A 26490-nucleotide genomic window follows, 5' to 3' on the forward strand; every position below is an offset into this window, starting at 1 on the left:
ATTTACTTTATATTGTAATGCAGTGCTGTGCAATCCTGTTAATTACAACACACATTACTCCACTTTAAGGAATTCTAATCTTCAAAGGTTAGGTAATTGGATACAAGATAATAATTCTGATTTACATTGTTCCATCAGAGGCTATGGTGTGAATCCACGGCAAATTGTGGCTCCAAATCAATCAATTTACCTCTGATCCAGTTTTCTGGTTTCTATTAACGTAATTTGGATTGAGTCCAAGCTGAAAAACTCCTTTTATCCTTTCCTATCCTAGTATATCCAGATAGACTGGTGTGGCCTTCATTAAAGTTATGAGCATCTTCTGAATGTCCTTAATGTGGAAGCGCTGTTGTGGCTCCCTCTGCCAGCAGCCCAGCATAATATCGTAGATTTCCTTGGGACACAGCCAGGGGCACTCAAGTGCCCTCCCCTGAGTAATACACTCTATCACCTGGGGAGACAAAGAGACACATGATTAACAAGACAGTGACTTGTCTGGTTTGAGAAAAGCTTTATTTTTGTGTACATAACATTTAAAGTCATATGTTGAAAACATATTCAGAATTACATCACATGAAATGCCGCTGTGTTTTGTGAAATGTATTATTGATGTGGGGCTGTTCATCAGAAGATATGGTGCATCATCCACTAACCAAAATGTTGGTGGTTCAGTCCCCATTTCTCCTATTCAGCATGCCAATACTTACCTTTGTCTTGTAAAATGTGTCTCGTCAAATGTCATTGTGCGTTGCTGTACTTTGTAAAATATTGTAGTATTTTGTGATATGTGTTTAGTCATTTCAAGAAATGCCATCGTGTTGTTTTAAATGTTGTATTGTATTGTTTTTGAAAATTGTTTGTCGAGGGTGGCGCAGGCCCAGAGCCAAGCAAAGTCGATTCTTATTACTGAGCTGTATTTGTTGTCTTTAATTATGCAGCTATATAAATAATGTTGCACATGGTAAACAATCTTTTCTAATGTTCCTTACACAAGGGGGTCAGAGGGCTATATTTTTCCTTTACTCCTATCAAAATGAAACTACACAATTAAAGATCCCATGAAAAGTAACATTGTTTGTATTACAAGTTTCTTTGAAAATGAATTTTAATATGCAAATGAGCTATACACTAATCGAATAGTCCCAAAATACACCCAAATAGGCTTAATTATTTTCTTTACTCCTACCACGATAAAACATAGTAAAAGTATACATGAAAAGTAACTTTTTTTGTATTGCAAGTTTCTTTTGAAATGAATTTGAATATGCACATGAGCTCCACACTTATTGAATATGTCCTAATTTGCATAGGCAGAAACACCATTCATATGTATGACAAATACATCGGCCCAATCTTCATCCAATCATCCTACTGCCAATGGGTGATGGCAAAGCTGCCTTTAGACTGGCCTCTAACCTGAAAACTGCCTGGCTTGGAAGGAAAAAAATAGCTCCATTGGAGTGTGTTGTTGCCTGGCCTTATCGGCACACATCTCGGATTGATGAGAATTAAACATATTTCCTCAACTAGGATTTCTTAGGACTTTTAGTATGTTCTTCTGGACACCTCATAGAAATGATCTATGCTGAAAAAAATTATTTTACAATTAATACGATTTTTGGCTCCAAAATTAGTTACTTTGCCTGGACTAGTAACCTTTCTTTAATTTGCATAGTTGGTTTCTCTTTGCACATGCACGTTACAGAGAAATAATTGGACAGGTAGATTTTGGTTTCATACAACATACTAAACTTATTTATATCTTTTTTCTGTGATAATTAATCAAGTTTTCTTTGAGCTACCAGTTCCTGGGGGTTGCTGCTGGAGTTGTCTGCCAGCTATCAAAAAGAAGCCCAGCTGCAGCAGACAACCTTAAATGGCTTTTAGCACTAATTGGACTGCACCATGTCACTCGTAATCATGGGGAGGGGCACTATTTCCTTATTCAGATTTTTAGTTGTTAATCTTTGACTACTTATTGATATTTATGTTTAAATTTTTTTCCTTAGGTGTTATGTTGTGGCTGTAGTTTGTTTTCAATGTTAGTATGTCTCACTATATCCCCCTTTTGTGTTTGAGTGGCTTGATAAGCCACTATATATGTTTCCCCTGCCTCAGTTGAGGAGCAATTTTTGGCTGCTTTTAACTTGTCTTCACTTGTTACCGGAGGCTAGATTGCATAGTTCACCTTTTCTGGCCCAAATGTGTTAAGTTTATATTTTTGCAATTTTCTTAGTGAAGGCTTTAAAGAGTTATGCTTCTTTTAACCTGTAGCTCTTAGGTATATGCTGGGAATGAAACTCCCTTGTGTTTCTTTTGCTGCACAGATCTGGTCATTGGCACTGACCACTGTAGTCTTAAACCACAGATGAAGATGACATTTGTCAGTATTTGCTCCTCACTCACTCACTTTGCCTGTTTATAGATATTTTATTACTTTTGAATGTGTTGCCTGTCCAAATTGAACACTGCCTCTTTTTGGACCTTTAAAAGAACAAATATGTCAAGAATGAAGATGATATCTGCATTAGGTAGATGGATTAATTATGGTTTGTGAAGTGTATTTTTTTTAAATGTAGTTACATTCTGAGAAATGTGATTAATTAAATGTGGTCTTTTCTGCAGGTACACAACTAAGAATAAGTCCTGAACATCTGCTGGTGTTCACTAACATCCTACTACATTAACTGGCGGTAGGCATTAATTAGTGCGCCGTAACATACATTACATATTCTCCATCTTGTCCTTCATTCGAAAAGGGTTTGTTTAAAAAGGCCAGTGTTCAGAGTAACGCGTTACTGTAATTCCACTACTTTTAGCAGTAACGAGCATGTAACAAAGTATTTTTTTAAATCAAGTAACGCAGTTACAATTACTGAAATTGAAATGAGTTTGTTACTCGCGTTACTATCTTTTGTGAAAAATGAACACTTGCAGACAGGAAGACAGGTGAAGCAGATCCCCCGAAAGATGGTTGAGACTTAAACTGATGTTCTGGTCGTTTATTTGAGCCGTCCTTGTAACACCGTACACCTTAATAAAACTTTGAACAACTTAGAAACACCTTAAAACAACCGTTGACACCGTAAGAAATAGTGCTTCTTCGGAGGGTCGCTAAAAACATAAACCTTTTCCGTAGCACCGTTGTCGTCATCACAGGATGTCCGCGACTCTACCGGAACCGTTTAAAAATAAAATAAAATCATGTAACAGAAAGTAACTTAAAATTTACTTTCCCTAGTAACTAATTACTTTTGATATACATTAACTGGTGAAGTAATTAAATTACCTTTAAAAGAAGTAACTGTAACTAATTACTAATTTTCAGTTACTTGCCCAACACTGAAAAAAGCATAGTGGTAATGGCGTCTGATCTACTGAGCTTTCATATTACTGCCATTCAAGCCAGTAGCCAGTCAAATTTATCTTTAGCCTCAGCGTACTCTTAAGTTCCTTATCAGTTAAGCTGCTGTTGACTTCCAGACACTGAATCCCGGGCCAAATGGTGCTCGGGCCACCGCTGTGTCCAGTGATGATGTAAACTCTCCAGGTGAAACTGCCCTAATCAGCTCCTGTCGCACACAGTGTTGCCAACTTGGCGACTTTGTCGCTAAATCTGGCGACTTTCCAAAGCCTCATGGCGACTTTTTTTGTCAAAAGCTACTAGCGACAAATCTAGCGACTTTTTCTGGTGTTATTGGAGACTTTCTTGAGTTTTGGAGTCTGACGTGAAAGCACGTATCGTTCTGCAGTTACTGTCCTCAACGAGCAGCGGGTGCCGCCGTGAGCCCCCCCGCCGTCCCGGAGCACTCACAGGCGGTCAGTCTCCCAGTAGCCTTGCAGGCAGAGCAGAGAGAGAGAGAGGAGAGCCAAGCTCCCGCGTCCTTTTGCCGGTGCCAAGCCCGGATAAAGGAGGAAGGTTGGACGTAGAGCCAGCAATTCCACCCCACTTAACACCCTTTTGATTAAATTTGATATTTTAACATTTAACAATATAGTACAAAATTGATTTTGTATGTGGGTCTAGACACAGCATTAAGTCATGAAGTTATTTTGAGATGTGATGGCCTATTTCAATGGCAAGATAACAAATAAAAAACAAGAATCAACAGAAGAATACGGAAGCGTGTTGCATTCACTTGAAAAACAAAAGTTGTTTTTTATTTTATTTTATTGAGAACCTATAATTATCTCAAAAAAAACATAATTTAGTTTTTTAAGTTAATGCAATACACTTCCGTAGAAGAAAGCTCATTTGTAGTTCTAAACATATTTAGGATATTTTTTTCTCACTTTTTGTACGTCCTACAGCGACCATTACAATTATGCAAATTAGGCGATGACGTCATTTAGCGACTTCTAGCGACTTTTCGATCAGCCAATAGCTACTTTCCTTACTGAGGAGTTGGCAACACTGGTCTCACAGCTACCATCGCTAACGGCTTTCAGTCACTTCTCTCATCTAAAATCTCTGCATACAGTGGTGACAGTCCACCAGAAATCATTTTTTATATGTGACTCAACTGTTAGGTTGGTTGATCTCCCAGGCACCATCACCTACTGTCTTTTTGGTGGCAAAACGGCAGATTTTATAGAACTGACACCTGCTCTGCTCAATGTCCACACCGTGCTTTTGCACACGGGTACCAATGACGTCATGCCAAAACAATCCACCAAACTTCATTATGATCTTGAGTCCCTCGTCTACACAATCGAAAGCCTAGGAGGAAGGTGTGTACTGTCTGGCCCACTTCCCAATATGAATTAAGGCTCACAGTCCTTTTAGCCTGCACATGTGGATGCAGAATTTCACAAATGCCATTGGACTAGGTTTTATAAGCAATTTTGATTATTTTTGGACTAAGTGGGATTGATGGGTCACATTCAAACAGTAATGGTGTGGGCAAACTGATTATCAACTTAATAAATGTCATTGCTCTTAGCCTAAATTGATGGTCCCCTCAGCAAGACCCTGACCAGCATCATCATTTTTTATCCAACAGCCCTGTCCCTGACATTGTGGCTCCTGCTGGTTCTGGTTCAGTTTTTAGCACTGACTCACTTATTCTTATTATGTCATCTGTAAGACCTGATCCTCTTTCACCTATTTCACCTACACACATGTGATTTTAAACAAGCCATCCATGTTATAATCAATGATAGAAGTAACAGGTATTCATCTAGCTACCTCTCTCCTTGTACAGTCACACTGTCCAATCTTATCTACAATGCCTGCCATCCTCCTCCAAACCAACTCCAGACTTCCTCACATTTTCAAACCAGGTTTATTGAATGTAAGATCTCTGACAAAATTGTGTAATGAATTTATTCTGTCACAGAATGTGGGTGCAACCTGAAGATTGTGCTCCTCTTATTGAAGCCTCTCCCCCTGGCTACTCTTTCTTTTACCAGCTTAGACTACTAGATAGGGGGAGTGTTAGCTGCTATTTTAGGAAGTCATGTCAATATTTCCAATATTGACTGAGGAACATTTACTTCATTCAAGGCTCTTTCTTTGAATTTCAAGGAGAATACCCAATGCCTGTGTCTTCTAATCTACAGAGGCCCAAAATCACTGCCTGGTTTTATTGATGAATTTTCTGAAGTTAATAATATTACCCAGATATGACAGGCTTTTAATCATAGGTGATTTTAATATTCATGTCTGCTGCTCTAACAGTTAAGGTGCAGAATTTCTTTCCCTGAATGACTCTTTCAATCTTTCTCTCTCTCAAACTGGACCAACACATTGTCTGGGCCACACTCTTGATCTTGTTTTAACCTGGTTTTACATTATCTGATGTGACATGTTTTAATCCTTGTATTTTGGATCACTATTGCTTATGTTTTGATTTTGTTTTATCCCCTGGTACTAATAGCTCTCTCCTACTCAGTCTCAGTCTAGAGTTTAAGTTATACCTTTGCCAATTCCTTTAGTAAAACTTTTAACTCTATCCATATCAAGCCTGTAGCATCAGTTGATGAGCAGCTAACACGTCTTAATTCTGCCTGCAATTCCATGCTGGATGAAATTGCACAATTTTAGATGAGAAAAATTAGGCACCTATCTCAGCCTTGGCTAAATGAAAACAATACTTATCTTATTGAATCAAATGCTTCGTACCCCAAGGTGCTTGTTAACATTGTAATTCGTGCCACTGATGCTCCCCCTATCCCCTCTGAGGTTACTCCTTAAGCCTGCAATGAGTTTTTTTAACTTCTTTAACCCCAAAAATCTCCACCATCTGTCAAGAGTATTATCACACCCGTGGATCCTCCATCAGTTTCTGTACCAACTAGGCCCAATATTTGCTTCACTGTGTTTATTCCAATCTCCCAGCCTACACTGCTCAATAAAGACAAAAAATAAAAACTCCTCATCCAGCCCCCTTGACACTCTTCAAGTTTTTAATACAGTGTGTCCTTTAATACTGAACATTTTAAATAGCTCCCTCTCCTCTGGGACTGGGCCAAATAAAAAAAAAAATGCTATTATCCAACCCCTTTTAAAGAAACCAGGACTTAAACTTAAACATGTTAAACTTCCATATTTAGCAAAACTCCTGGAGAAGATCGTTATCTAAATCTAAATGCAATACCCTTCTAAAAACAAAAAAAATTCAAATAAGAACATATCTGATGCATGATCAGTTTGCTAGATATGATGAACACAATGGTGCGCAGAGAATGGATGAATTTCTACTGAATGTGTGCAGTGCATGTTGGATGATTGCATGCTTTGTGTTTGCTGGGGGATTGGTTTGGGTAACATTACAAGCCTCTGAACAAAGTAAAGCATTGAATGGGAGTAATTAAATATATATACATATATAACTAACGTGTTGGAAAAGAACTCTAGTCTTAGTATCTGGCCCCTTATTAGACTTTTTGAAAATATTTAGGTAAAAAAGAAGCAGCCATACATAACCAGGGTTTAATAAAACTAAATAATCAGTTTAATGTTCTGTTTCTTACTACTGCTGTGCCATACTGAAAACCTAACCAAAGTGCGTACCGAACCGTGGTTTTTGTGTACTGTTACAACCCTAGTTAACACACAACCATTCAAAATTTAACGCACACCTTTTAAATCATGTTACTTAAGGACCATATAAAACTAAAATTCATCAATATTTATTAGGGTCTACGGGATAATTTGCTCAGACATGGGCAAGAAGAGCATCCTGTTAATGTTACATTTGGAACATTAGGTTTCATTGTGGTGAAAGAATACGTGAATGGTTCATCAATAACCAGCATTTTGTCAATGTTTGATTTCGACCATACTCTTCCTAAACCTTAGAAGAATTTTCTCGGCATGGCGGTTGTAAGTGTATGACCGCAAAACCCCTATAACCAAGAAAATCTCCTCAAGTCAATGGATGCAGCATGTGATCCTCTATTGCAGTGGTCCCCAACCCCCGGGCTGTGGGTCATTTGGTACCGGGCCGCAAAGAAAGAATAAACGACTTACTTATTATTTGATTCAAAATAAAATGGTGTTTTATTTTTTTGAAAAATGACCGGATCCTCTCCGTTATGACTCATGCTTTACGTATGTCAAGATGCTTGTCTCGGTCACGTGACTTTTTTGCTAAACAAAAACCACAACAGCACTAGAAACTCTGTTGCCATTTCCAACATCATATCTGTAGTGACATCAGTGGAATTTCTTTTAATTATTGAATACATTTTTTATTTTAAATAACAAAAAACTCTCCAAAGCGCACAGAAGCGCAGCGTGTGCGTGATGGAGCTTTGGTATCCGTCCTTCTCCGTCTTGCTGGTAACTTGCTACGAAATAATTAATTTGAGGCCGCATATTAACAATTCGTTAATTTCGTTAAATAAATAAAAAACTACCGATGTCACCAGAGGCCGTACCAGAGGGCGTCCGTAGTGAGGCTCCGTGAAATGGCCGGTCCGTGAAAATATTGTCTGACATCCGACCGGTCCGTAGCGCAAAAAAGGTTGGGGACCACTGCTCTATTGGATCTATTCCATCTGGATCTGATCAAGGCTGGATTCGGCACTTCAATGATTCTTTCCTTAATCTTTAGCAAGTGAGAGGATTGCCTGTGATGTAGATGAAGTCCTGTTGTCTGACCCGGCCCAGAGGCATGATGTTGAGATGTAAAGAATTAAGCATTCTTAATCAATATCAATTTGCTTATTTCAAAGTCATATTGTGCATTTTTACATACATTAAATATTTTTGGTAATGATTTTTTCTTTGTTACGCCCAGAGTTTAGTACTTTGCATTTATTTGTGTAGTGTGTAATAATTGCCAAGTAAATGGATGGTATTTATATAGCACCTTTCTAGTCTTGAAGACCAGTCAAAGCGCTAAACAGTACAGTTTGCCATTCACCCATTCCCTCACACATTCATACAGTGCACTATTAGCAGCACTTTTTCTATGAGGGGCAATTCGGGGTTCAGCATCTTGCCTTCGGCATGTAGATGGGGAAGACTGGGATCAAACAGCTGACCTCCTGGGGCGAGGACGACTGCTATACCCCTCAGCAACAGCTGTCTACGAGTATTGTTTTGTGTGTTATGTGATTGCAGTTTTATTTGCTACACAAGTCAAAGGTTTTGTCAGTGTAGCTTGTAATTTTTGGACATGTGTTTACTATTTTGAGATAAGGAGAAGAAGTTTTAGGAAATGCATTTTAGCAATCAACTGTAACAACCAGATATGGTTTATTTCATGTTAATACTATGCCAGAGGACTGTCATCAATGTAGAATGTAGGCGTAATGAAAAGAAGCAAATTTGAATATAAGCCTTGTAAACATCATTATCCATTGAAAAAAGAGGCATCACTGGTTTAACACCTGTTTTTGAAGACTTAAGAGTGAAAATTGTTATTGTTCCTTGTGTGAATCCTCTCATCAGAACTCCTTTCCACCCAGTAAAAAGAGAAGAGGCTCAAAGGGGAGAGCATTACCAAATAATGTTGCTTTAATGTAGCCGTATGGCATGTCTCCCAACTGATGTTTGAAGTCTCCAACTAAATAAGTTTCTTGGAATTCGGATTTTGTCAGGTGGTCTAGCTTAACTGCTTTTCTTGATTTGATTTAATGAAGTACTTACCATCAAAAAAAAAGAATTGAAGAAAGGAATTTAGCTAAGAACGGACACAAAGTTAAAGGCCTGCAGCCACTTGTTGAAAGAGTGTTAAATGAAATGAAATTAAATGTTCAATCTCAGCATGTAAAAGTGAACAATGAAATCAAAATGCCTCTTCATGCCATTAATTAAAATTAATATGTACTTCATTATTGGCGAGCTGGAACCAAGGCTGTTTGCCGTAAGTGAAGATCTCCCACAGAATGACTCCAAAGCTCCATACATCACTCTCCGTGGTGAACTTCCTGTACATGATGCTCTCGGGGGGCATCCAGCGGATAGGCAGCATGGTGTGACCTCCCACCTGAACACAAACACAGAATTAGTAGATAGACAGCAATAATTTAATTTACTAATGAATTGAACAAATGTATGAAAAACGATGAAATGTACACCCTTTCATCCGCGTCATCTCTATAAAAACCTGCTGAATTCATATTTATGTTTCTGGATAAATGGGGCATCACTTCTTCTGCCACAATTAAGTTAAAACACAGTTTAAAGTCGTAATCTGCAGGACAAATCTTCTGTCTGCAGGTGTGTTTGTGTGTTCGTCTCTGTCCCCATTTAGTTATTAATCGATGATGTTAGATCATGTCTCAGGATCGTTCCGCTCACTTTAAGCCTGATTTCCTGACTGCACGTCACGTCACGTCTCGTGTTGTGTAGCAGGTTCAAACGTGTGTCTCATAATCTCTAAAGTGAATCAAACAAACACAAATTAAATATCAGCACTGTACGTGTCGTAATAAATTGTGAGCTCATCCTAACGTGCCCTCTCCCCGTGTTCCGCAACTGCGGTCACACACGGACACCACAGTTGCACAGAACCGTCTGAGACGTATGAACATGCACTGTTGGGGTTTTTAACGTTAGGCAACTTCTGTCAACCACGGTGATGCTGCTTGAGGAAAACACTAATTTCTGTATGTCTTGCTTTTGTCATGGGAGAATTGTACTTCTGTCCACTGGTTTAAAGAAAGTTACAGGGATTTACCCAGGTTTGCGGGAGGCTTAGGTGCTGCACTGTGTATGTGTGTTTGTGTGTGTGTGTATGCCATAAACAATTATAAGTCTTATAGTGAATGGATTTGAACTGTGATTTTCTCATCCTCCCAATTATCAATACTTGTTTTTATTAATTTAATTATAAAATATAATAAAACTATGAATTCAGAACAGAATTGGATTTGTGATATTACAAAATATTGAGGCGGGAAGCAGACTCCGACAGAATATAGGATGACTGGACCTTTAATGAGCGTCTGTCCTGATCCTGGAGCAGAGGTGTTATAATTATTCAGTGGAGTCCACGTCCCCGTCGCAATGCATCGAAAAGAAATGTCCACAGCTCTAGTGCTCAGCTCTGTCAAGGACACAGTATTCGTCTCTTCAGTTATTACAGCCCAGGTTTAATTTTAAACATCGTCACTCTGGAGGACACGTTACAGAGAAGTGTTCCTTTTGTGTCTTTCACCTCCGACACAAATGTTTCAATTTTTGCTGTGAAATTCTTATTCTCTCTTCTCACTTCAACTTGTCTCTTCAGCGCATCGCTTCATGACAAACGGATGTCCCTATATGGCGAAATAGAGGCGTGGCAGTATTCTAATTGCAGAAAGCAGATATGCGTCAATTTAGATGGATTCTGATTCACAAACATACGCATGTTGGTGAGAACAAAATCAGCTGGTGCGCACGTGTCATGAATCCGGCGGTAATTTTGCGTACACGCTTATTTTCTGCAGAGAGTAAGAACATTTCACATATTAGTGAATGATGCCCTATGAGTGTAGGTTATAAGTGTATGAATAAAAAATTTATGACAGGGTCTGAAGTATCAGTACGACACGTCCAGTTCAAAGTGGGATTAGTCCAATTGCTATTCCAAAGGGACTATGCAAATGGTTGGGTTTAGGAGGAAACAAGTGTTCAAGGACCACAAAGATTTGCTGCCCCAAGATGATGACTAGCCAATCCGGGGACAGGACCAGGCGTCGACCTCAACCGTCCTGGGGACAGGACCAGGTGTCATCGCCCCAGTCCACGTGGGACTGGCAGCTGGGGAGAGCGTCAACATCAGCAGAGATGCAGGAACAGCAGCTGGCCCTGATTGGGCCAGGAGATGCTCCAGCAGCATTGTCTGTTCCTGTTGATTTCATCCAACCGTCCCTATGCCCCGACATTCAAATTTGACTCCTGGAATCCTCCACTGGAGCCGCTATCATGTTCACACACAGAAGCTTTCGCTCACTGGGTACATGCAGGGTGGCCGGTAGCATCGCTACTTCCGTCTAAATAAATACATTGAACTATCCTTTAACACTTGGCCCTGAGGTTAAGTATGCTGGGGAAGGCGGTCAATACATGTCAAAAGTGTTTCAATTTTAGGAGTATGTGCTAAGCAACTTCCCTAAAACATTTGCCCGTTATATTTACCACTTTATTCTATACAGTACTGTGACATTGTATTGTGAGGTAGTGTGAGTTACTCCATGAAAAACTGAACAATTTCAAATATTGGTAAAACAAACAACGATGGGATGCAGCAGCGAGATACTCACCCTGTAATAATCTGTGCTGTAAATGTCTCTGGACATGCCAAAATCTCCTATCTTCACCAGCATGCCATTCCCAACCAGGCAGTTCCTGGTTGCCAGATCACGGTGCACAAAGTGTTGAGATGCCAAGTAGATAATTCCAGCTGCAATCTGACTCGCTATGTGAAGCATTTGTGACAGACCCAGCTCTCCGTTGGTCTGTAGAGGTTGTCCATCCACCAGAATAATGGCGTCTGGCCCATGGGCTCTAAGGAGGAAGTTACACAGTCAGAATCATCAGTCAGTGTAATGTTTTTCGACATTTTTGTTTTAAAAGGCCATACTGCTGGTTTTGAATGTTGTGGCCCATTAAGTTTGAATTGGGTTTACTTTAAATTATGCTTACTATTTTAAAACACATATAACAGCTTACTCTCCTGTGGAACCAGCTACTACTCTGGGTTCTGGAGGCAGACACCATCTCTACATTTAAGGTTAGACTGGCCCCACTTTCGCCAAAGTGCTTGCTCATTGTGGGAACCGTTGGGTTTCTCTATAATTCTTAAGGACTTGACCTTCTATGTAAAGTAATGATCAAACTTTTTGGGATCGGTTTAATGTTTTTATTTAAATGTTTTCAGGGAAATTTGCTAAAATTCCTACACTTTTCAAAGACCTAATGAAAGCTAATTAAGAATTTAGAGGTCTGAGATAATCATTTAACTTTAACTCTTCTGCTAATGCTGACGTTTTCTATAGTACTACGGCTAATCGCCGATCTATAGTGACACATTCACATATATCACTCCCTACTCTCTGGTGCTCTAGTAACCCTGTGTTTTTCATCTGCGTTTCAGCAGACATCTCCGTTTGAGCTCACCCTCGTAGGGTAACAGGCTTATTTATTAGCTATGACTGCTCTCCCTCCCTCTTGCTCCACTGCTCTCATTAAAAGAAGAACATAAAAACAACTAGGGACGGGAATCGGCAGGGACCTCCCGATAGGATACTATCACGATACTTAGGTGGCGATACCATATGTATTGCGATTCTGTGTGTATTGCGATTCTGTAAGTATTGCGATTCGATATTTCCTGGGATTTCTTTTTTTTTTTTTTTAAATACTGGACCATGGAAAAATGTTGAATTATACCTTCAAATACAACACAGTCAAATTCACTTAGAGCTTTACAAGCTTTACTTCAAATATTAACATTAACTTAATGACTGCCGGGCAGCCAATGGAGAAAATAAAAATAAAAATGTTCCCTATTATTGTATAGCCCCTGTCAACTGCACACAAATTGACAGATTAAGAAATGTAAGCCACCACTACTTTTAAACAATAAATAAAAGGTAAATTAAATAGAATGGATAAAAGTTTACTTAAAGTATAAACTTTGAAATAAACAAAAAGTAGGCTATTGTTGTTTGCATGTAGGCGATACAAAGCTAGTGCTTGGGTATGCTTAGATTCTTGTGCAAAAACAAGAGCTGGTCAACATTGCTCCCCCCATATATCCCCCCCGTATAAACCAATAAATATGCTTTAAAAAAAACTTTAAAAAAAAATCGATTTGGGAGGCAGCATGGCTATTTAAAATCGTCATTCACAAGAATCACGATTTGTAACTGAATCGATTTTTCCCCCCATCCCTAAAAATAACCCCAGGTTTCTCTTCAGCACTGTAGCCACACTGACAGGGAGTCACACATCCCTGAATAGCAATATCTTTATGAAGTTCTTCAATGATAATTCCAACAATAAGATTAAAATCTAACATCTCCTGCCCTCAATTGATGCTAATATATCAAGCACAAAAATCGAGAATCCTACCAATTATTTATACAGCTTCTCTCTGATCACGGGCGGCGTGATCAGAGAGAAGCTGTGGCTGAGGGGTAGAGTGGTCGTCCTCCAACCTCAAGGTCGGCGGTTCGATCCCCAGTCTGAACCATCTGAATGGCGAATCCAACCTCCGGAGGAAGGGGAGGTTGGATATTGGTTATTGGTTGGATATCGGTCAGTTGGGGTTTAGAGCTCAATACTAATGGCATTCAAAAAGCTTTAGATCAAGGGTTTGTCTCTGTCCCCATCCTGTTCTTAGTGCAGCATTCAACAATATTGATCATCATATTTTATTACAGAATCTAGAACAGTTAATTGGCATTCAAGGCAATATTTAACCCTAGTTTAAATTCAATTTTTCAAATTGATTACTGATGAGTAATCAGTGCGCACCAAAGTTAACCACGGTGCTCCTCAGGGTTCTGTGCTCGACCCAATTTTATTCAATTATATATGCTTCTACAAGGAAACATTATCAGGACACATTGTAAATTCCCACTGCTATGCAGACGACACCCAGTTATACCTATTAATAAAACCAGAACAGTGTAATGAATTAAGTAAACTTCAAGCATGTCTCAAGGACATAAAAACCTGAATGACCCACACTTTTCTCTTATTAAACTCAGATAAAACTGAGGTTCTAATACTTGGCCCTAATCAACTTAGATATTAATTATCTAATGATATAGCTGCACTGCAGGACATTGCCCTTGCTTCCAATGAAACTCCCTCCCAGGGGAGGGATCGTTGATCTGATTTGTCCTTTGATTCTCACTTAAAACATATTTCTAGGACTGGATTCTTTCACTTAGGTAACATAAGACAAGAAAATAAGACATTTCCTCCCTCAAAAAGATGCAGAAAAACGACTTTGTTACATACAGACTTGATTATTGTAATTCCTTATTAGCAGGCCCCAGCAGTAAGTCGTTAAAGACTCTGCAGCTTGTCCAAAATGCTGCAGCACGTTACCTGACAAGAACTACGAAAAGAGATGACATTTCTCCTGCATTAGCTTCACTACACTGTCTTCCGGTTAAATTTAGAATATAATTAAAAAATTCTACTCTTTACCTACAAGGCCCTTAATAATAGGAGACCATCATACCTTAAAGAGCTCATATCACATATCACCCCACTAGGTGCGCTGCACTTCAAGAATTCAGGCTTACTCATTCTCCATAAAGTCTCTAAAAGTACGGGGTTAGGGTTAGAGTAGGAGACAGAGCTTTAAGCTACAGTATCAAGCTCGTCTTCTATGGAATCATCTCCCAATCATTGCAGTTCGGGAGGCAGATACCATCTGTACGTTTAAGAATAAGCTTACTTTATGGTACAGTAGGTAGTTGTAGTTAGAGTTGACTCAGGTTTGTCTTGGACCAACTCTTAGTTATACTGCTATAGGTCTAGAATGTCGGGAGACAAATGACACACATAGCTTCTTTTTCCTCTTCTCCCTCATTATCACATTAATGTTGAATCAAGACACTTTACTGACTTGATTTTTCCCCTGGAGTCCTTGTGCCTTATCGTTTGCGGAGTTGCGGCCACATCATGGATTACGACGGTGGATCGCGAATGAGTGATCATATTGGTGGATTGTGTTGGCGGCTGGTGATCATACTGGCGGATTCTGTATCTTGTTGGCAGCTGATGGTGAATCAGGATTGTGGATCCCGATAGAGTCAGTGGATCATGAAGATGGATTGTGGATTATGGTGGCATTTGATTCTGGTAGTGGATTCTGAGGATGGTGGAAGCTGACCGTGGACTATTATTTCTGATTATTATTAAGACTGCCTAATAAACAATACACCTACTCATATACTCTACCATTACTGACAATAATTCATTATCAAAATGGTTAATCTTATCAATGCTGCTAAAACCCTTATTTTGATGATGTTCTTTTTTACACTTGACATCTATTGCACATCTGTCCTTCCAGGGACAGGGATCCCTCACATGTGGCTCTCTCTGAGGTTTCTACATTATTTTTTGTAGGTTTTCCTTACTCTTGTTGAGGGTTAAGGGCAGAGGATTTCACACCTTGTTAAAGCCCTATGAGACAAATTATTAATTTTGAATATGGATTATATACATAAATAAAATTGTATTGATTGATGGAAAATAATGCTTTATTTTTTTAATGCTTAGCAATTTTATTGGTACCTTGATTGTTTTTTATATGAAACGGTGGTTGTATTATGTAAACAAACATTGAAGGGTCTTTATTTTATGATCAGGTCTGATAATAGTTTTAAAAGTATTTGAAAGTAAAAAAATAAACAATATTTATAATACTTTAGAGCAGGGTTATGGAGAGGACATTTTTGTCCACAAACATGCTGAGGGGGATTTTATTTGTGAAATACCACACAGAAAAATTATAAAACAAAAACTGATGTAATTGCTAATCAGTGATAATTGTCAGACTGTGTTGACACTGGACAAGAAATTCTATCATGTAGTATAAAGAAAAAATGACGTGATTGATGACGTAACTGTTGATCATCTGTCCATCATTGTATAAAGCCCGCCCTGACAATTTGATTGGTCCGAACAGCTTCTGTTCGGAGATAATTTCTCGCCAACGGAGCAACTTTAGACCAAACGTCCCGACCAAAACATTTTGTGGGCGGGGCTAAGTTCGTCTGGCACCCAGGCTAGTAATGTGTTGTGTTGTGAAATTGATGAAGATGTTTTCTTACTTTGAAATTGAATTGAATTGAAATGTTCAAAGAGAGATACTCTTGTGTAAGTCTTCTGTGAAAGAACAGAGCAAATGCTAGTTTACATTGGATATTTTTGCCTTCATCTGTTGGGCATACTGAGAAAAGACTTTTCCGTCAACATTCCACTACAAATCTGCTCCCCTCCTCCTCCACCAACTGTTGTTGCTCTGGTTGTCTGCTGAACTCACCTGAGAAACTTATTGAGATCTCCATGCTTCATGTACTCAAAGACCATGATGAGTGGGTCTCCGTCCACACACACTCCATAGAACTTTACAATGTGGTCATGCTGGAGGTTCGTCAGCAACTCAGCCTCACGCTGAAAATCTTTCCTAGCTGCAAGAGTTGGATCCTTCAGAGTCTGGAGAGAGATAAAGGGAGAAAGAAAGATAACATAAGCAATTCATGACTGAATCAAGGGTTGGTATCCATCATGTCCTTCCTGTATCGATACTACAGTGGTACTCCTGCTGTAGCCGTGGAAACATCCCCTTGTGCTTAAAAGCATAGTCTGCATTTATAATGTTTCTGTAGATTATTTTTTCTCTTTAACAAAGACCTATAGATCAGACCTAGATTGGACTACTGTAGAAAAAAACATGGCGGCCTCCGTATAGAGGACCTTCTCCTGATATAAATATAAAGTTTTTGAATATAAAGAGTCCATTTTAGGGTAAAGAAAACAATTGGTACAATTTAGATGATTACACCCTAGTGAAAACACTTGGATTATTATATATTTAATTTCTGTAGATTCCAATTTGTTAATTCTAAAATTACTCCACTTGGTTCTGTACTGTTCTCTTTAAACATGCGTTCTTTTACATCATAAATAAATGTCTTTTAGACTGGATGGCCTATGATTTTTAACTCCTAATTTCAGACAATAATTAGGGCCCGAGCACCGAATGGTGAGAGGCCCTATTGAAATTGTAAGGATTTTTCTTATTATTATTATTATTTCCCTTTTTGGTCTTTTTAAGGGCCTAGACATGCTCAAATTCCGACCAAAGTTTGCAGGAAGTACGAAGCCCAAAAAAGTAATTGTATTCTGGAGTAATTTGAAATGGGCGTGGCAAAATGGCTCAACAGCGCCACCTACAGAAAGCCCCCTCAGTTGGCTTTCACCGATCCTACCGGAAATGAAGGAGGTGGTGTATCATGACCAGATGCACAAAAAAGTCTCTCAGTGCATTATAAAAAACGCAACAGGATGGCCGCCATTTTGGATTTAGTGGCCATTTTGGCCATATTCCACATTTTTCGCCATGACACACGAAATTGCTGTAACTTCCGTGTTCATGGTTCCATCTCACTCAAACTACATGTGTGTGTTAACATCCCCCCCCCGAAGATATTCATATGGTTTTAAGAAATGGGCGTGGCAAAAAAACTGACTAGCGCCCCCTGAAGGGCAGCCCCGGCACTACGATTGACCGACATGTACAAAAATCAATTATGGCATGTGTCTTTTCATAACAAACAAATAAGTCTCTTGGATCAATGTTAGATCAAACAGGAAGTCCGCCATTTTGAATTTAGTGGCCATTTTGACCATATTCCCCATTTTTACTTTGATGTACTTGTCCCAGGGCTTTCATCAGTTCATCTTTAAATTCAGATGAGTGTCATCACAACAAGAGGGAGATAAAATCTGATTTAGGGATTGTTTTTTCGTCATACCGTGTGACTGTGGCGTGGCGTCAAAGTTCATCAACTCGCCGTGAAACACGAAAAATGTTGTTACTTCAGTGTTCATGGTTCTATCTCACTCAAACTACATGTGTGTATCAACAGCCCCCCCCCCGAAGATATATATGGTTTTAAAGCCGTGTGACCGTGGCGTCGAAGTTTGATTAAACGCCATCAAAACACATGATTCTGTATCTCGGACATATATTGTCCAATCGAGTCCAAACTAGACATGTAAGACAAGAGTCCCGGCCTGAAGACATCTACACAGAAATCATGACTTTAAATCACAGCGCCCCCTGGTGGCTACAGGAACTGAAGCGTTTATTGTCCAATTGAGTCCAAACTAGACATGTAAGACTAGGGTCCCGACCTAATGACATCTACACAGAAATTATGACTTGAAATCACAGCGCCCCCTGGTGGCTACAGGAAGTGAAGCGTTTATTGTCCAATTGAGTCCAAACTAGACATGTAAGACTAGAGTCCCAGCCTGATAACATCTACACAGAAATCATGACTTTAAATCACAGCGCCCCCTGGTGGCTACAGGAAGTGAAGCTTTTATCGTTGCCAGAGAGAGGAAAACGCATCCAACGCGGAGACGTACGCTTGGTCATCGACCGGTCTCTCCCCCGACTGCAACAGGCTTCAACGTGCAGGTGCTCGGGCCCGCAAGTGCTACAACGTAGCCCTAGTTGAAGTTATTATTTACTTGGCCCTTAACACCTCAGAGAAACATTATCTGACAAGATAGTTACCTTGGATAGTATTAGCTTTTTGCCCCAGCTTTACTGTGAGAAACCTTGGAGTTATGAATGTAATTCTACACTCACAGCTAAGCTACCATGGCTGAGCTGTGCCACTGGGACAGGGATATCATGATTCCATTAAGCAGTTATGGCTTATTAAGCAAAATGCCATTTAGGTGGGTCTTTTGTCAATTTTGTATCCACATATACTCAACAACATGGCGCATGATCCAAGATCACAATATTAGCATTGTAGCAGTTATGAATTTTGGACCACAATTCTCAGGAAATCAAACAGTAATATATTCCAGAGTATGACTTGAATATGTGAGAGTAACAAGAGTAGGCATGTGGTTTCAATTCTCTCCATATATCTAACAGCCGTAATTCTTTACAAAAATTATTTATTAATGTTCTACAGCTGTTATGGGATAGATCTAGTCCTGTGGATCTATCCATACTGGGGTTTAATGTACAATTAGGCCCAATCCCATTTAACCCCTTGGCCCTACCCCTTTGTTTTGAGCGTTCACGTATAGGGGTAGGGTGTCCCAATACCTGCTGTTGGGAAAGAGGGGTATGGCTCTATACCCCTCCAAACGGAGATTTTTCAGACCCTCACTTCAAACGGAAGTCCCTTGGTATTATGTATTGGCCCACAAGTTTTGAAAGAGTAAGAAACAGGTGTTCAAAAAAGTTAGGATCCTCTATGTTGGGACGATACAAGTCTAATGAATTAACATTTTCTGATAATAGAGTACCTTGGACTATTAAATATCATCCCATTCTATCTGTAATTACATTCTTCACTTGAAGTGGGACTGTTTTGTAAACAAGAATAATTACTCCTCTATCCTGGGATGAAAATGATGCTGTGAATACACTACCCTGCCACCTCCTCCTAATCTGTTTGTTGTCCTCCTCTTAAAGATGAGTTTCTTGTTAAAATACTATTTGAGAGTTCATATCCTTTATTTTATTCATAACTTGTTCAACTCTTCTTAACTTTTGCAGACCCCTGCAGTTCCAAGAAACAAAATTAAGATTTACTCCTTGAGATATGTTCAACAAAGAGTATTAGATTACCTTGCAATATAGAAATAACCTACTGAACCTCAAATCTTGATGAAAACTCTGTTCTCTTCGCTATTTTCTTTACTTTTCCAGCCTTCGACATTACAATATCCACATCAACACTGTGTTGGGAACATTTTGTTGCAAATTAGAGTATTTTTAGTAGGGATTGTATTAGCTAAAGCAGAGCTCTGTGAGACACGTCTTCTTACGTGGCCACCATAATTGGAAGTCCCCTTTTGGCTTTTAAAAGCTAATGTACTTACATGATTCTTGCTGTTCTGGGTTTGTAACCTCATGGTTGAATGCAGTTATTGTAAGTCGTCTCGGGTAAAAGTGTCAGCTAAATGATATATAATGTAATGTAAAATGCAAGGACACACACATCAGTGTTAATTTTGGCAGCTATTTTTGATTTAGTCTTAGTCTTTTGACGAAAATGCATATTAGTTTTAGTCTAGTTTTAGTCATTTTTATCCTTCTTAGTTTTAGTCTAGTTTTAGTCGACGAAAACAAATTACATTTTAGTCTAGTTTTAGTCGACGAAAAAAAATTACATTTTAGTCTAGTTTTAGTCGAAGAAAACGAATTACATTTTAGTCTAGTTTTAGTCACATTTTATAGCCACATTAAACTCCTTATCTTCCCTTCTCAGGTCCAGGGACCCCCTGTGTTGTGTCTACAACTGCGTACTAGTCTAGCTTTCAGTACTTAGGTTGTCCATTAGATGTCCCTCCTATAGGTCTATAGCAGGGGTCGGCAACCTTTACTATCAAAAGAGCCATTTTGCCCCCTCTTCCCCCAAATAAAATGTGTCTGGAGCCGCAAAACATATTTGATAACAAAGCTGATAAAATTTTATATAAAGTTATACTATACTAATCTGTAGATTATTGCATTTATGAAATTATAGAACAACAATAAAGAAAACTGTTACAACAAAGGTAAACACCAAATGCTTATGAAGAGAAGATAAAATACACAGGCAAGTGTAGGCCTACTTTGAAATAAATTAAACGCAGAACTATGTAGGGTTATTTGAGTCATCCCCATATTTGTGGGAAATGTATGAAATAAGAAGTACCCTATTTTGAAATAAATAAAAACATATAGCTGCAGCCTATATATTTTAGTTGGAGTTGGCGAAAAGTGAAAACAAAAAGTGAAAGCAGATCAGACCGGAGGAGGAAACTGAAGCTCGGTAGAAACCAACTGCAGCCTCTGCTCTGATCCAGAAGCTGCGGCGCTGATCTCTGATCAGCTGAGACCAGAGAAACTCTGTGTTTTCACTGTTTCCATAGTTAAGAAGCAGCCGGTGAGTCAGGGAGCGGCCTGCTTCATGTGAACGAGCTCTGATCTCACTGTCTCTCTGAGCGAGTGCGCGGGGGCGGAGCAGCGGGACCGGAGCACACACACACACACGCACACACAGACAGACACACACACTCGCCGCTCCGGGTACTTCATGACGGCCTGAAACGAGAAATGTTTTTAAAAATTGTTGTGACTTAGTCAACCCCCAACATTTTCGTTTCGTCTCGTCTCGTTAACGAAAATTAAAATAGATTTCGTCATAGTTTTTATTTTCAAAGATCCATTTCGTTACGTCTTCGTCTCGTCTTAGTCATGGGAAAAGGGGCGTTAACGAATATTTTTCGTTATCGTTATCGTCAACGAAATTAACACTGACACACATACACATCGTCTGTCTCTTACCTTTATAGCTACCAGCATCTTATCCTTGGTAAGACTCAAGTTGTAACAATCAGCCAGGAAGACTTTGCCGAAGGCTCCCTCTCCCAGCTCTCTTTTCAAGATAATGTCCCGTCGTTTAATATGCTGAACGTCTGCAAGAAAGAGAGAGTTTGGGTAGACTGCCATTACAATCTTTGTTTAATGCTACCACAACATAATAACAATAAAAATTTCTATTACGCCTTCACACTACTTATGATCCCTCAAACTGTCTGGTGGTCGGTGTGTTGTGTTTGTTTCTCATTTTGTTTAAAGCTCCATTCAGCCAAGTTACAAATCTTGTCAAAAGTTAGAACTAGAACTAACTTCAACATAATAATTTAATATGTTAAGAAAAATCTGTTTAATTACAAACTACAATATATTCTGTACCAAAAAACATTGAAAAACATACTGCCATTTTTTTTAGATTTTGTGGATACAAATACAACAAATTGTAAAAAGGTATGTCTTAGTTTAACCCCTTCTGGCTTAAAGTGGAAGTGTTTTATTCTGATGCACAGTCCCTTTAACCATAATGACATAATGACATTTTTTTGCCTGGTCAATTATTTTGCAATTTGCAGCATCTGGGCTATTTATAGGAGACTGATTTACACCACCCTAAAGCATCGCTAAATAGTGAGCTAGTGTAGGCTACACTTAACAAAAAAATATGCAACCAATACGTCCCATCAACTGCCCCCCAAAACACATGACACACACAACACGCTAAAAGCTATCATCTCTGATTCAGCAGTTTGTGCCTGTCTGGCTGTGAAGACTGATCATGCAACATAAGTGCATGGGCAGGGTACACGCTGGCAGGCAGGTCAGTTAGTGACCGACTAACCTCAGGAGGAATTAAATGAGACAGAATGATGAGGGTGTGTATGACACCCACCCTCTATATGAATCCAACCCCATATGTTAATTTGACTTTACTTTCCACACATAAAACTGTAACTTGAATTCTATCAAGAAATTTCACATTGATTCAATAAGCTTAAGCTTGTGACGTGAAAACACAAGATGATAAGTGTGTTGCCTGTTAAATACTTCATATGCAATGTAATATGCTTTTTGCTCAATTTTTTCACCAGTGTGACTAGTATGTTTCGCCTTGCTTGAAGTGAGCGCCCATTTGGGTTAACAGTACAGGTGGTAACATGCAGCTGAACTGAATGATTAACAAGTACAATTACTTTTGTTAGTAGTTCGTTAATAAACTAAAACTGTTCCAAATATTGGGATGTTTACAGACCCACTTAACATGTTTGCACAGGATTACTGCTAAGTTTTATATGAGGAAGGAATTACTGTCATTACAACTGTGCAAGGATTTCTTTGAGCGAGTTACTTTAACAAAAGCCAGCTGCAAAATTTGATGCCTCACTAAAGAAAAGTTCAAGACATCACATCAGGGATTTAGTGTGGTATTCGTCTAGGCATAGATACATAAATAAAATTTCTAATAAGTCTTGTTAGGAAAAATTTTCTCCCCTTTTGTTTTGACAAAAGGCCCAATGTTAATGGAAGCATGTACTTAGTGTGAATGCTTAGGTAGATGGATCTGCAAATACTGCTTCCACACACCCAAGGACACCAGAATTTTAACAGCTTTCATATATGTATCATTATGAGACATAGAATTTAAGAGGCTTATGAAGCCCCCTGGTGACATTGGTGCAGAACCTTTGTAGGGATGAATTTGTATCCATAGGATTTCAGTATTCTCTGAGGTTTATCCTCTGAAATTAAAAGGTTATTAAGAAAGGGGCATAATAGAAGGTGAAGGATAAGGTTTGATTTAGTCCATAACTCTGGTAAAGCCGCCAATCAAACTCCAAGGTTCATACCGCCACCTACTATCGTTGTTCTCTCAATTTACAGGCGTTACATGCTAAAACCTCACTTTGCTCTGCTTCACTTGATTAGAATGCAACGTGGCAAAGCTAACAATCAGATGTTGTACATGATGTCATAAGAATTATTTACTCTGAAAGTTTAAAACTTAGTCTTTGCGTAAATGAAAGATTTCCTTTCAGAGTGCCATAAAACATGTGCGTTGTTCGGTCCAGGGAGAGTGGTACAGAACAATTACATGTTGTGCAATTACTCAAACAAACAAAGAAAAAGGAGATTATGTATAAATTCATGTAACAAACTCCTATTATATTTATATTATCGGAATGTGTATATGGATACAGAAATGTATTAAATTTCTAACTTTTAAAATTACTTTCTTGTTACAAGCATGTCTCTATAATCCTTGTCATCAAACAAATGATTTGGGTAAATATTAGGTGTGTGCATGGGGATGTTCACAAATACCGATGGTGACAGTGGAAATTAGACACCAGGGGAAAAAGAATAGAACAAAGGTCGCGGTTAGCTCCCACCTGACGCACCCCCTAATCCTGGGAACTGATTGGCCGGGGTTTCATTCTGTAGTGGGGCAATGTGTGGGGGTGTGCTCACGACAGACAGGGACATATGACGTGATCGCTGCGCTCAGAGGTGATGCGAGGTTGTCCGACACTGCAGACAGGGGGGAGGAACCAGCAGTGATTCCACAGGAGGCACCGCTGGTTCCTGAATTTCACTCCATGGAAGATTTTCCACTCGAACAGTCTCGTGATGACATTCTACGCTCAGCCTTTGATCAGGTGATACAAATTGATGGTCACATGGTGCGCCCTGACGCTGCGCAGACGTTCCCATATTTTTCATTGATCAGGGACAGGCTGTACCGAGTGAGTCGTGACGCTCAGATAGGAGGAGAAACCACCCAGTTGCTGGTGCCTAAAAGCCGTGGCTCATTTTAACCCAATGGCTGGTCACCTGGGGTATGATAAAACACTAAGCCGGATAAAGACCCGATTCTATTGGCTTAGAATGGAGGTGCGCAGCTGGTGCGCGTCTTGCTGTGAATGTCAACTGGTGAACCAACCAGCCATTCCTAGAGCGCCATTGCGCCCGCTACCATTAATGGAGGTTCCATTTGAGCGCATTGGTATGGACCTCATCGGGCCATTTCATCCGACTGTACGTGGGTATTGTTTTGTGTTGGTCCTGGTGGATTACGCAATGCGATATCCAGAGGCAGTGCCGCTGCGCACCATCTCTGCAAAGAGTGTTGCGCAGGCACTGTTTCAGGTCATCTCCCGAGTCGGGATCCCAAAAGAGATCCTGACTGACCAAGGCACCTTGTTTATGTCACAAACACTTAGGGAACTCTACGGATTACTGGGAGTCAAATCTATTCGGACCAGCGTGTACCACCCACAGACTGATGGGCTGGTCGAGAGCCTGAATAAGACTTGTTCGGGGCTCCGGCCACTTTTCAACACCTCATGGACGGGGTACTGCATCCGCACGCTGCATATGCCGCCGCCTACCTGGATGATGTCATCATTCGCAGTGACACCTGGGCGGAGCACATGCAGCGGGTGCCAACGGTGCTGGAGTCTCTGAGGCAGGCCGGACTCACGGCCAACCCGAAGAAATGTGCAGTTGGATGGAGGGAGGTTCGGTGTCTGGGGTACCACTTGGGCGGCGGGCAGGTGCGCCCTCAGGTGGATAAAATGGCAGCTATCGCAGCCTGCCCGCGGCCCAAGTCCAAAAAAGAGGTGAGACGGTTCTTGGGTCTGGCGGGGTACTACAGGCGGTTCATCCCCGCGTTCGCTGACCTGACCAGCCCACTGACCGTTCTGACCCGAAAAGGTACCTCAGATCCGGTCCAGTGGTCGGAGCGGTGCCAGCAGGCATTCGAGAGGGTAAAACAGGTCCTCTTTTCTCTGCCCTTTCATTTGCAGACTGACGCGTCGAACAGGGGGCTGGGGGCTGTTTTGTCTCAGCAGGTGAGGGGCGTGGACCGCCCGGTGCTGTACATCAGCCGTAAACTGTCAGAGAGAGAGGCCAGGTACAGCACAATAGAAAAAGAGTGCCTGGCAATCCGGTGGGCGGTCTTCACCCTTCGATATTACCTTCTGGGATGCTCTTTCACCATCTGTTCGGATCATGCTCCGCTCCAGTGGCTCCACCGCATGAAAGATGCCAACGCGCGGATCACTCGTTGGTATTTGGCCTTACAACCCTTCAAATTCAAGGTGATCCATAGGCCGGGGGCGCAGATGGTTGTGGCCGACTTCCTCTCTCTTTCAGAGGGGGGGAGTAGGTTTGTGCACAGGTGTTTCAGATCCACTAATGACTCTCTCCCCTTATGCGCTGGGGCGCAGGACAAGCATCACAGGAGCCAGTCCACGCCCGGACGAGGAACGCTCGGCTGCAAAGCTTATTGTGAGATTTGTTTGTGTAAAGTGTCTGGAGAAATAAAGAAGCTACTGAGACACTTACCTGTGGTCCCCCTGATTCCTGACTAAGAACCCCGGTGACAGAGAGATCTTGTTACATAATGGATAGCTAAAAATCTGGGCGCAAATCATCTTTGTGTTAATCCAATCTCATCGCCTGGACTTTATTTTGGGGACTAAACATTAAGATTCCAATAAACTAGGCCAAATTTGGAAAACTGGCATAATATGTCTCCTTTAAGATACCACATTGACAAAGCAATACAGTGTTTTGTGATGTCACCATGACGTTTAACTTTGAATGGATTGAAAAATTTCCAGACGAAGAACTGACTGACATTTCAGCAGAGAATGAAACTTGATAATCACCTTTAAAAATCAATACAAAAATCCATGTGTACTCACAGGTGGTGGGTTTATTACAGTTGTGTCCATGTCTGAAATACTGTGGGTTCTCTATAACAGGGATTCTGTTCATTCCAATCACCACAGAATCTGGCCCTCCATCCAGCGTACAAGGGCTGATAATCCCATGATTCACATGATGAAGTGGGCTGGCAGAATCTTCCTCACCATTTATCACTGCTACTGGTCCTAGGAAGACAGTGGGAATTAGTACAGGCTGGTTGAATATCGAATTACTGTCAGAGGGACTCACT

At 40.2% G+C, this 26490-nt stretch overlaps 1 protein-coding gene across 1 annotated transcript in view; it reads right to left on the reverse strand.

The window, feature by feature from the left end:
• Positions 1-265: 265 nt before the first annotated feature.
• LOC133009767 (NT-3 growth factor receptor-like) overlaps positions 266-26490 on the reverse strand; it is a 108177-nt gene continuing 81952 nt past the window's right edge. Inside the window, exons 13-18 of the mRNA XM_061077301.1 lie at positions 26237-26425; positions 21498-21628; positions 16452-16624; positions 11701-11944; positions 9282-9440; positions 266-451 (exon numbers count right to left, since the gene is read on the reverse strand). Coding sequence (XP_060933284.1) covers positions 266-451; positions 9282-9440; positions 11701-11944; positions 16452-16624; positions 21498-21628; positions 26237-26425 — 1082 coding nt within the window. The remainder of the gene's footprint in view (positions 452-9281; positions 9441-11700; positions 11945-16451; positions 16625-21497; positions 21629-26236; positions 26426-26490) is intronic.

The sequence above is a fragment of the Limanda limanda genome, chromosome 8, assembly GCF_963576545.1.
Source record: "Limanda limanda chromosome 8, fLimLim1.1, whole genome shotgun sequence".
In the NCBI taxonomy this organism is placed as follows: domain Eukaryota; kingdom Metazoa; phylum Chordata; class Actinopteri; order Pleuronectiformes; family Pleuronectidae; genus Limanda; species Limanda limanda.